This window comes from Elephas maximus, chromosome 24, assembly GCF_024166365.1.
Source record: "Elephas maximus indicus isolate mEleMax1 chromosome 24, mEleMax1 primary haplotype, whole genome shotgun sequence".
Lineage (NCBI taxonomy): Eukaryota > Metazoa > Chordata > Mammalia > Proboscidea > Elephantidae > Elephas > Elephas maximus.
The window spans coordinates 42,467,115-42,479,301 of NC_064842.1; the positions used below are offsets into that span (position 1 = coordinate 42,467,115).

A 12,187-nucleotide genomic window follows, 5' to 3' on the forward strand; every position below is an offset into this window, starting at 1 on the left:
ACTACTCCTATTCAACATTGTGCTGGAGGTTCTACCCAGGGCAATGAGGCCAGAAAAATAAATAAATAAAGGCAACCAGATTGAAAAGCAACAAAGAAAACTATATCTGCAGATGGCATGATCATGTACATATAAAATTCTAAAGAATCTATTTAGAAACTATTTGAACTACAAAACAAGTTCAGCAAGGTTGCAGGGTACATGATTAATATAAAAAGTCTATTGTATTTCTATACACTAATAATGAACAATACAAAAATGAAATTAAGAAAACAATTCTGTTTACAATAGCATCAAAAAGAATAAAACACTTAGGAATAAGAATTTAACAAGAGTAAAATTTATACTCTGAAAACTACAAATCATTGAAAGAAATTAAAGAAGACCTATTTTTATATAAATGGAAAGATATCCTGTGTTCATTGTTAAGATGGCAAAAAAACAAAACAAAACCTGTTGCTGTTGACTCAATTCCGACTCATAGCAACCCTGTAAAATGGAGTAGAACTGTCCCATAGAGCTTCTAAGGAGCCACTGGTGGATTCAAACTGCTGACCTTTTTGGTTAGCAGCGGAGCTCTTAACCACTGCATCACCAGGGGTCCATTAAGAAGGCAATACACCTTAAATTGATCTACACATTCAATACAATCCTTATCAAAATCCCAGCTGACTTTTTTCTAGAAGCGACAAGCTAATTCTAAAATTCATCTGGTAATTCAAGGAACCCAGAGTAGCCAGAACAATCTTGAAAAATAAGAACAGGGTAGGAGCACTCCAACTTATCCATTTCCAAACTTACTAACAAAGCTATAGTAATCAAGACTGTGTGGTGCTGGTATGAGGAAAGGTATATGGATTAATGGAACAGAATTAAGAATCCAGAAATAAATCCTATATTTATGGTTAACTGATTTCAACAAGGGTGCAAAGATAATTAAAGGGCCAAAGGATAATCTTTCAACAAATAATGCTAAAGCAATAGAATATCCACATGCAAAAGAATCAAATTAGATCCCTTCCTCATACCATATATAAAAATCATTAATAGACCTAAATGTAAGAGCTAGAACTATAAAACTCTCAGAAGGAAATATAGCAGTAAATTCTGTGATGTTGCATTAGGCAAAATCTTATTAGATATAACACCAAAAACAAGTGACAAAAGGAAAAACAGGTAAATGGGACTTCATCAAAACTAAGAACTTTTGTGCTTCAATGAACACCATCGAGAAAGTAAAAAGACAACTCACAGAATCAGAGAAAATATTTGAAAATCATAAATCTGATAAGGGATTGGTATCTAGAATATATAAAAACCTTTATATCAATATTAAAAAGATAAGTAACCAAATTAAAAAATGGCCAAAGAATCTTAATAGACATTTTTCCAAAGAAGATATACAAATGGCCAGTAAGCACCTAAAAAGATGTTCAACGCCATTGGCAAATCAAAACCACATTGAGATACCATTTCACACTCACTAGGAAGGATGTTTACGTGTGTTTTATTGACTATGCAAAGGCATTCGACTGTGTGGATCATTTCAAACTATGGATAACATTGCAAAGAATGGGAATTCTAGAACACTTAATTGTGCTCCTGAGGAACCTTTACATATATCAAGAGGCATCTGTTCAGACAGAACAAGGGGATACTGATTGGTTTAAAGTCAGGAAAGGTGTGCGTCAGGGTTATATTCTTTCACCATGCCTATTTAATCTGTATGCTGAACAAATAAGACGAGAAGCTGGACTATGTGAAGAAGAACCGGGCATCAGGATTGGAGGAAGACTCATTAACAACCTGCGTTATGCAGATGACACAACCTTTCTTGCTGAAAGTGAAGAGGACTTGAAGCACTTACTGATGAAGATCAAAGACCACAGCCTTCAGTACAGATTGCACCTCAACATGAAGAAAACAAAAATCCTCACAACTGGACCAATGAGCAACATCATGATAAATGGAGACAAGATTGAAGTTGTTAAGGATTTCATTTTACTTGGATCCACAATCAACAGCCATGGAAGCAGCAGTCAAGAAATCAAAAGACGCATTGCATTGGGTAAATCTGCTGCAGAGGACCTCCTCAAAATGTTGAAGAGCAAAGATGTCACCCTGAAGACTAAGGTGCGCCTGCCCCAAGCCATGGTATTTTCAATCACATCATATGCATGTGAAAGCTGGACAATGAATAAGGAAGACCGAAGAAGAACTGACGCCTTTGAATTGTGGTGTTGGCAAAGAATATTGAATACACCATGGACTGCCAAAAGAATGAACAGATCTGTCTTGGAAGAAGTACAGCCAGAATGCTCCTTAGAGGCAAGGATGGCAAGATTGAGTCTTACATACTTTGGACATGTTGTCAGGAGGGATCTGTCCCTGAAGAAGGACATCATGCTTGGCAGGGTACTAAAAAGAGGACAGGGTCGGCGAAAAAGAGAAAGACCCTCAACGAGGTGGACTGACACAGAGGCTGCAACAATGAGCTAAAGCATAACAACAATTATAAGGTTGCTGCAGGACCAGGCAGCGTTTCGTTCCGTAATGCATAGAGTCACTATGAGTTGGAACCGACTCGATGGCACCTAAAAACAACAACAGGAAGGAGCCTTGTTGGCACAGTGGTTAAGAGCTTGGCTGTTGATCAAAAGGTTAGCAGTTCAAATCCACCAGCCACTCCTTGAAAACCTTATGGGGCAGCTCTACTCTGTCCTATATGGTCGCTATGAGTTGGAATTGACGCGAAGTCAACAGGTTTGGTTTTTTTGAGAGGATAGCTATGCTGAAAAAGGTAGCTGATAAGAAGTGTTGATGAAGATGTAAAGAAATTGGAACTCATACATTTCTGGTGGAAATAAAAAATGGTGCAGCCCCTTTTGAAAACATTCTGGCATTTCCTCAAAAGATTACACCTAGAGTTACTGTATGATCCAAAAATTTTACTCCTAGGTGTATAAAAAAAAAAGCTAAGAAAAATGAAAACATATGTCTACCCAAAAACTTGTACATGAATGTTCATAGAAGCATTATTCATAACAGCCAAAAACTAGAAACAACTCAAGTGTCCATCAACAATTGAATGGATAAACAAAATGGATAAATACAATGGAATATCATACAGTCATAAAAAGTCATAGGAAGTAATGCCCCAACATGGATGAACCTTGAAAGCATTATGCTAAGTGAAAAGAGCTAGTTATAAAAGGCCACGTATTGTATGATTCCATTTATATGAAATATCCAGAATAGGCAAATCCATAGAGACAGAACATAGATTGGTGGTTGCCAAGGAGGTAGGGGAAGGGGTAAATGAGGAGTGAAAGCTAATGGGCAAGGGATTTCTTTTTGAGGTGATCAAAATGTTCTAAAATTGATGGTAGAAATGGTTGCACAACTCTGTGAATATACAAAAAAATCACTGAATGAATTATATCTCAATAAAGCTATTATTAAAACACACACACACAAAGAAGAAAAAGAAGAGAGCCTGCCATGAAGAGTAGTGCAGTCAGCAACAGCCCCAGCTGTATCCATCAAAGTGTTTCATTTCATAGTGTATCCATCATAGTGTTTCATGTTCTTCCCTGAAGCTCCAGCCAATGACTGAGAAAGGAAAGAGAACTCTAGGGCCTAACCATTGCTGCCTATCCTGGGATGACTCTGTTAGGGAAACTTTGCTCTGGAGTTCCCTTTTGTGCTGGCTGAGTCTTGCTCCCTCCATGTTGCAACACAGTCCAAGGCTCTTTCTAACCAATCCTTCTTTGTCCTTCTCATTTTACAGGTGTCAGACCTGCATCATTACCTAAATAAAGGCTTTCCCTGTCTACTCTACTCCCTCTCTCAATCTTTCACAGACAAACACCTCCCAGTAAATCCCTGGCTCTTCTAATTCCAGTCTTGGCATGTGCTTCCCAAACTGACACATGTCTTCATTCACAGGGATGTGTGACAGGGACAGGGATGTGTAACTACCTGGGCTAAAGATAACTGTCATTCATGGTCTATAGAAGCTGCCTCAAAAGTTTCCTGGAAAATGTCAGGAGTGGACATCATGAGCCATGCTGGGCCAATCTTTGTGTTAAAGGGTACAGATGAACTAGATGTAACCCTCAAGTGGCTCTCAGTCTGATGGAAAAGTCTGTGAGCAAATATCACACATGTAATGAATGCTAGAATGAATGTAAAAGCCAGGTGATACAGGAGCACAGGGAAGGGAACGGCAGTCATGGCGGGAATCAAGGAAGGCTTCCCAGGCCAGTGTATTTGAGCAAGGTCTTGAAGGGGCAAGAGCTCTCCTGGAAGATGGGTGGAGTGGTATGGGCATTCCATGCAGAGCTGACAGCACACATGAAAACACAGTGGGGAGAGTGGGCGTGGTGTGGTCAGTGAGATGCATCAGGAAATGACTTACTGGGTCCTCATGGAATCTCACCTTTATGCAGAACCAGATAGAAAAAGGGAAGGTCACGATGATGAAGAGTAGGGATGTGATGACAAGAAGCCACTCACAGGCTCCTAAACCAGAGGACTTGGTACCTTTAAAGAAAAAAATGAAAGCAAAAGAATAATTATATTAGAACTTCCCATATCCAATGACTACCACTTGTTAGTCCAGCAAGTTCTGGGGTCACAGCAGCTTGGAGACTTTGCTGGAAATATTAGAATGAATGGGATAACAGAGCAGTAAGGGTTCAGGCCTCAGAGTTGTATGTGGGCCCGTGGAAGGTGGAGCACACTCATGGAAGGGTGGCAGGATACACTGAAACAAGCACAGAATCTGGGGTACGAGATCTGGGTTCCAGTTCTGGCTCCACCATTTACTGTCCAGGTGGCCTTAATCAAGGCACATAACCTATTCAAACTTCTGTTTCTTCATCTATACAACAGGGATGATAAGCACTGTCTCATAGGGCTGGGGTAAGGAAGAAATGACATACATACATACTGAAAAAAGTGCTGAGCGGTGCTTTACGTGTGTCAGGATTTGTTATTTGGAGTGATTTGGACCAGATGTGTCCAGAAGCTCATCTTCCCTGAAATAAGTTCCCCATTTACTACCTGCTTCAATGTCTGGAATTACTCCATTACAGCCCTTTTTTGGGTTAAGGTGTTGATCTCCAGAGAGTCTTTACCTACCGATAAGCCCATTAATGTCTGTAAAAAGAGTGATGCTAAGCGTCCAGGTTGCTTGGGTGATAAATGAAACTAGCAGGGAAAGTTAATCTCAAGAACACAAGCTCCTTGGAGGCTTATCTTGTTTGCGTTGTGTTGCCCAGGGCCTAGAATAGTGCCTGACACATAGTGCGTGCTCAACAAATATTTGTTCAATGGAGGAAGGAAGAAGGGAATGGATGATAAAAAAACTATTTCAGTGTAATAGTTATGGAAATCTGAAGAATTTTAATCTCCAGGTACTAGAAAACTAGCCGAAGGGATACCGTTTGACAGTTTAAAAATCTCACAGAGGACTAGAAGTTGACTAAAGATTAGAAAATGTTCAAAAGCCTATTTTTAAGAGACAAAAAAGAAGAGCATAACTAATTGGTAGGCTTAAAATTTAATTTTCATGAAAATAAGTGGAAAGGTCATCACCAAACTGACATGCAGATCACTTGAAGAGGGCAATTACACAGATCAAGTGTTTTAAAATAATCATGGTCTGATGTAGGGCCAGGCTGCACCAGCACAAAATGCCATAGCACAACAGTTCCCAAAGGGTGTTCCATGGGACACTAATCCCACAGGATGCTCCACGAAGGAAGAGTTCCCAGGGCAAACGAGTTTGAGAAATACTGTGTATCATATCCCCCTCCAGGAGATCCCTGATGTACATCAGCATATTGAAGTTATGAGAATTCCTGTAATAAAGAAGCATTTTAACTTTGTTTAACCTAGTGTTTCCCAGCTGCTTGATCATGCAATGTTTTCTCCATGGAACACCCACTGTTTATGTCTTTCTCATAAATAACAAATAACCTACTTTAGGAAATGCTGTTGTAGCAACATGTTAGTTTTTATAATATTTTCCCTTAAAGGCAAATGACTAACACTGTCATTGCCATTTTTAATTAGTTTATAAATATATTTCAGTTGCCAGCATAGCCATGGCAAATAAAAAGAAATAAATCCACATGCAGACAAAATTCCATTTTATAAGAATGGCCTCAAATTTCTTCATACACTGGTTAGAGATGTGAATAGAAAACTAATTTTTATACCTAAACCTAACTTGGAGCTTTACCCACAAAATATTATCTTCATGGAGTGAGATACTCAAATGTCATATGTGTTTTAAATGAATAGTGAAATAATAAATGTTAAAGCAGGAAAAGCCTGCAGATAAAACATACAATTACACAGGTAATGTATTCTAAAATAATCATGTTCTGGTATAAAGTCAAGCTGCATCCAACATTTGGCTAAGGTGAAACTTTTTGTTTCTCCCCCAGGGCCTTAAGCATCTATTAAGTAGAATTTATTAAGTAGCCTGGCTATGGGAGTAAGGTGCTAAGAGAGAAAGAGGAGGGGTTGTTGCTGTGTCTTGTTCCCATTCCTCCTGGGAACCACGGAACTTCCCCCAACAAGGCCGTGGCAGAGGCCAGCCACGTGATCCTTAGTGGGACTTCTCCACAGCTTAGGGTCTCCTTTTTGAGTTACTTTGTAGTTAAAGAGACTGAGGCCCACAAAGGTAAAGCTACTTGCCCAAAGGCATAGCTAGTTAGTAGCAGTGCTGAGACTGTGTCCAGAAATCAGGGATGGCGCCATAAAGGGAACCACGTGGGCTTGTCAGTCAGACGGTCTTGCTCTAGAATTACATCTTCTCCATTTCCCTGATTTAGGTCTCGGGCAAGTTACTTAATTTCTCAGAGTATGTTTCCTCATCTGAGATACGGGGATGATAAAATCTACCTCAGAGATTGGTGTGGAATTAAATAACTCAGTAAAGCTCCCAGTGTGTGCCTGCTACCTAGTACGGGCTCCATAAATGGGAGCTTCCTCCTTTGCCTACCCCACCAATGAGGTCTGCCACACAGCACTAAAGCCCAGTACCCAGTGCCAGAAGTCCTCTAACCTCTGCATTACTGGGGCATTATCAACCTCATGGCAATGGGTTTGGTTTGGTTTGGTTTGGTTTTGAGCCCGATAACCATTTAATCACCAGAAGTTTCTGACTGATGAAAAGGCAACAACACATCAGCTGCTAACCAAAAGGTTGGAGGTTTGAGTCCACCCAGAGATGCTTCAGAATAAAAGCCTGTTGATATTTCAAAGAATCAGCCATTGAAAACTCTATGGAACACAGTTCTACTCTGATATACTCAGGATTGTCATGATTTGGAATCAACTCCACAGGACACTTGGCTATTTTAACCACACACCAGCTGCAGGCATCTTTCTCAAATCCTAGCTTTCAATGATCCAGCATATATGGCATTGCTGGTAACCAGAAAATGTTAAATAATATTTAATAGCCAGCGGAAAGCAATACAGCTCACTATTCGACAGCAATGGGTTTGGTTTGGTTTGATCCTACTACTGGAGGCCTGGTGGCGAAGTGGTTAAGAGCTCGGCTGGTAACCAAAGTCAGCAGTTGGAATCCACCAGCCTCCTTGGAAACCCTCTGGGGCAGTTCTACTCTGTTCTATAGGATTGAAATGAGTCAGAATTGACTCAATGGCAATGGGTTTGGTTTCTTTCTCTCTCTCTTTTTTTTTTTTTTTTTTTTTGCATTCTACTACTTAAGGTGAAATAATTTTTCTTCTTCCCTCTATTATAAAAAGTACTGGAGGCAAATAAATTTGTTCCAAAGAGTTGCTTTACTTAAAAAAATAAAAAAAAACACAGAGGCAAAAAAAAAAAAAAAAAAGATTCCCTCCTTTGGTTTAATACTTTCTTTTAGTTTGAAAGAATTCTGCTGTAATTGAGCGTGTTCTTTGCTCCTAGCCCTGCACTAAGTGCTTATCTCATTTTGTCCTCATAACTACCTTCTGAGGTACTTACTGTTGGATTCCTTGCCCGTGATGGCAGGGCCGGCAAGTGGCTGAGCTCACATTTAAACTCAGGTCTGACAGTCTGGAGCCCAAGCTCCTTCCTGCTTGGTTCTGCTGCCTCTACTTTTTAGAAGTGACCATCCCACAGAAAGTTTAAAATGCCTTTTTTTTTTAAGGTAACATTGAGGGGGAAAATAAGCCACATCGTTGCGCAGAACCGCCAGGTCATGTATATCTTTACTTAAATTAGGTGTCCATATGTCCTTCTATGGCCACAAAAACCAACAGCATGGTTCCTTTGCCATGTGGACTGGCCCCCAATCCAGACCACACTCCCTCCCACATCCCTCTCATGACTAGCTGCTGAGGCCGAGCGTATTTAGCTGATGTTTGTTGTCTGTTTTTCTTTTGATGTACTTTCGTCCCCATCACTGAGTGATCGGTGCGTCTCTGACTCACGTCTGTCATTTACTGGGACCTCGAGCGTCAGCCCTCCCGGGTTCCCGACCTGCCCACTGTACCTTCCTCCGGCCGCTCGCTCTCCAGCAGCGCCACCACCTCGGTGCCCTCCTCGCCGGAGCCCCGGACCTCATCCACGTCCACCACGGTGGCGGCCGGCGTTCGGGGCTCCTGCAGGCTCCGCGCCCGCCCAGAGCCCGGCCGCTCGGGCCGCGCATCGCTGCGCCCGCGGCTCCTACGGCCCCTCTCTGCCTTCCCCACTTTGTTCTCCTTGTCGGGGGACCCGCCGCCTCTTCCGCGGGCCTCTCTGGAGGAGCTCTGAGCCTTCCTCTCCATCCCCGGAGCAGCGGCGCGAAAAGCAGGGAGCTGCAAGGCGGCCCCGACGCCTAAAAAGACCTTCGGGCGGGGGCGCAGGGGCGGGAAGGAGGGGCAGGGGCGGGGAGGAGGGACCGGGGAGGGGAAGGGGGCCGGGGGCGGGGAGGGGGGCCGGGGCGGAGAGGACGGCGGGGGCGGGAAGGTGGGGGCGGGGAGGAGGGACGGGGGAGGGGAGGGGAGGGGGGCCGGGGGCGCGGAGGAGGGACCGGGGGCGGGGAGGGGGGCCGGGGGCGGGGAGGACGGCAGGGGCGGGAAGGTGGGGGCGGGGAGGAGGGATGGGGGCGGGAAGGGGGGCAGGGCGGAGAGGGGGGCGGCCCCGGTGAACCGGCCCGAGTTCTGCGGTGTGCTCCCGGCGAGACCGAACAGCTGTTGCTCAGAGGAGCTGTAGACAGGGGCCTCTGATCCCAAGACTGGGTGCAACGTTGACGTGAGAGCCCTTGGGCCAGGTCTGGGGTTTAAAAGTTTGTGTCTATAAATTTTAAATTGGGCTATACTTAAGATTCAGCTACCTGAAAAACCAAGGAGGGCGTCCCTGAAGGTGTGAAGGCGTTTTGCGTTGTTTGTAAAAATCCCATGAAACACGGTGTGTGGTCCTAGTGTAACGCCAGAGAGCCAAAGAGGATACAAAAGGTTATCGAATTAGGGTGATTTAGGGTAAAGTTGGGGCCCTGGTGGCTCAATGAGTAAGTGAATCGGCTGCTAATCAAAAGGTCGGCAGTTCAAATCCACCAGCTGCTCCTTGGAAACCCTAGGAGGCAGTCCTAGTCTGTTCTCTAGGGTCGCTATGGGTCAGGATCGACTCTATGCAGCAGGTTTGGTTTTGGTTTTAAGGTAAAATTAAGGAGTCCTTGTGGCGCAGTGGTTAAGCGCTGGCTTGCTAACCGAAATGTCCGTGGGTTGAACCCATTAGTTGCTCCGTGGGAGAAACATGGGGCAGTCTGCTTCCGTAAAGATTTTGGCCTGGGAAACCCCATGGGGCAGTTCTACTGCTGTGGGTCGGAATCCACTTGATGGCAACAGGTTTGGGTTTTGGGGTTAAGGTAAATTGAAGACCTCTCCCCAAACCACCCGCTCCCCCCCCTTTTCCTTAAGAGGCTTCCCGAGGGTGCCTTTTCCACTCCCCTCAGTCTTAATTTACATCCTGACCTTACTCTGTCTGAAAGCCTTAACAGGTAATGGTAACCGTGTGATCCGACTACTCCTGGGAGTGTTTACATTTTAAAAGAGAAAGTACACTCTTTTGGACCTCTTTCCTCTCTCTCCCTCCCACCCCTTTATTATTTAGATTTAGAGAGATTTCTTGCAGGAGAAAACCCAGTGAGAAAAGGCCCTACTGGGTGTCAGGGCCCGTGCTGGGTGTCTGTCCTCAATCTTCTTTGCTGAGGGACCACTAACAAGTTATTTAATTGTAACTTCATTTTCTCTATCCATCTGAAATAGCAATATAAACACCTACTTAAAACAGTAGTCTGTTGGGACAATGAATGACAATATCTGATAAAGTGCATCACATTCCACGGTAAAAAGGTCAACTCAGCAAAGGTGAGGGGATTGGGGAGGCATCTGCTGAGTTAACTGTAGGAGTCTAGCTGGCTGGCCTCATTCTACTTTTGTTTAACATGAAGAAATTATAACGATGATCCTGTTTTCTTTTAGATTCCATTTTAATTGAAAGTGTTGGTCATCCCTTTGTTGAAAATATTATGTGTGCACATTTTTAAACTCTTAATACTTTACTCCTTGTTTGGATTTCATAAGAGACTGACATCTGTGGGGAACTCCTTGCTAGAAGAAAGGGAAGACCAATTAACGTTGACTTTTGAGTTTATGTTTGTAACACAAAAAGTTACACAGTATTTCAAGGCTTTCTAAATTTTTATAATTATTCCCACTTAGTGTTTCGAACTTTTTTAAAAATAATTTTTATTGTGCTTTAAGTGAAAGTTTACAAATCAAGTCAGTCTCTCACACAAAAACCCATATACACCTTGCTACACACTCCCAATTACTCTCCCCCTGATAAGACAGCCTGCTCTCTCCCTCCACTTTCTCTTTTCGTGTCCTTTATGCCAGCTTCTAACCCCCTCCACCCTCTCATCTCCTCTCCAGGCAGGAGATGCCAACATAGTCTCAAGTGTCCACCTGATCCAAGAAGCTCACTCCTCACCAGCATCCCTCTCCAACCTGTTGTCCAGTCCGATCCGTGTCTGAAGAGTTGGCTTTGGCAATGGTTCCTGTCCTGGGCCAACAGAAGGTCTGGGGGCCATGACCCCTGGGGTCCTTCCAGTCTCAGTCAGACCATTAAGTCTGGTCTTTTTACAAGAATTTGGAATCTGCATCCCACTGCTCTCCTGCTCCCTCAGGGGTTCTCTGTTGTGTTCCCTGTCAGGGCAGTCATCGGTTGTAGCCAGGCACCATCTAGTTCTTCTGGTCTCAGGATGATGTAGTCGCTGGTTCATGTGGCCATTTCTGTCTCTTGGGCTCGTAATCATCTTGTGTCCTTGGTGTTCTTCATTCTCCTTTGATCCAGGTGGGTTGAGACCAATTGATGCATCTTAGATGGCTGCTTGCTAGCGTTTAAGATCCCAGACGCAACTCTTCAAAGTGGGATGCAGAATGTTTTGTTCACAGATTTTATTATGCCAATTGACTTAGACGTCCCCTGAAACCGTGGTCCCCAGACCCCTGCCCCCGCTACGCTGGCCTTCGAAGCATTCAGTTCATTCAGGAAATGTCTTTGCTTTTGGTTTAGTCCAATTGTGTTGACCTCCCCTGGACTGTGTGCTGTCCTTCCCTTCACCCAAAGTAGTTCTTATCTACTATCTAATTAGTGAGTACCCCTCTCCCACCCTCCCTCCCTCCCCCACCCTCCCTCCCTCCCTCCTTCCCCCCTCTTGTGACCACAAAAGAATGTTTTCTTCTCAGTTTAAACTATTTCTCAAGTTCTTATAATAGTGGTCTTATACAATATTTGTCCTTTTGCAACTGACTAATTTCACTCAGCATAATGCCTTCCAGGTTCCTCCATGTTATGAAATGTTTCCCAGATTCCTCACTGTTCTTTATCGATGCATAGTATTCCATTGTGTGAATATACCATAATTTATCCATTCATCCGTTGATGGGCACCTTGCTTGCTTCCATGTTTTTGCTATTGTAAACGGTGCTGCAATGAACATGGGTGTGCATATATCTGTCGTGTAAAGGCTCTTATTTCTCTAGGATATATTCCAAAGAGTGGGATTGCTGGATCGTATGGTAGTTCTATTTCTAGCTTTTTAAGGAAGCATCAAATCGATTTCCAAAGTGGTTGTACCATTTGACTTTCCCACCAGCAGTGTAGAAGTGTTCCA

General features: G+C 43.4%; 1 protein-coding gene across 3 annotated transcripts in view; it reads right to left on the reverse strand.

Moving 5' to 3' along the window:
• NPHS2 (NPHS2 stomatin family member, podocin) overlaps positions 1-8,872 on the reverse strand; it is a 30,479-nt gene extending 21,607 nt beyond the window's left edge. For all 3 annotated transcript variants that reach the window (XM_049868448.1, XM_049868447.1, XM_049868446.1), the window contains exons 1-2: positions 8,522-8,872; positions 4,442-4,545 (exon numbers count right to left, since the gene is read on the reverse strand). In XM_049868448.1, coding sequence (XP_049724405.1) covers positions 4,442-4,545; positions 8,522-8,795 — 378 coding nt within the window. In that variant the 5' untranslated portion in view covers positions 8,796-8,872. The remainder of the gene's footprint in view (positions 1-4,441; positions 4,546-8,521) is intronic.
• Between the last annotated feature and the right edge of the window lie 3,315 nt (positions 8,873-12,187).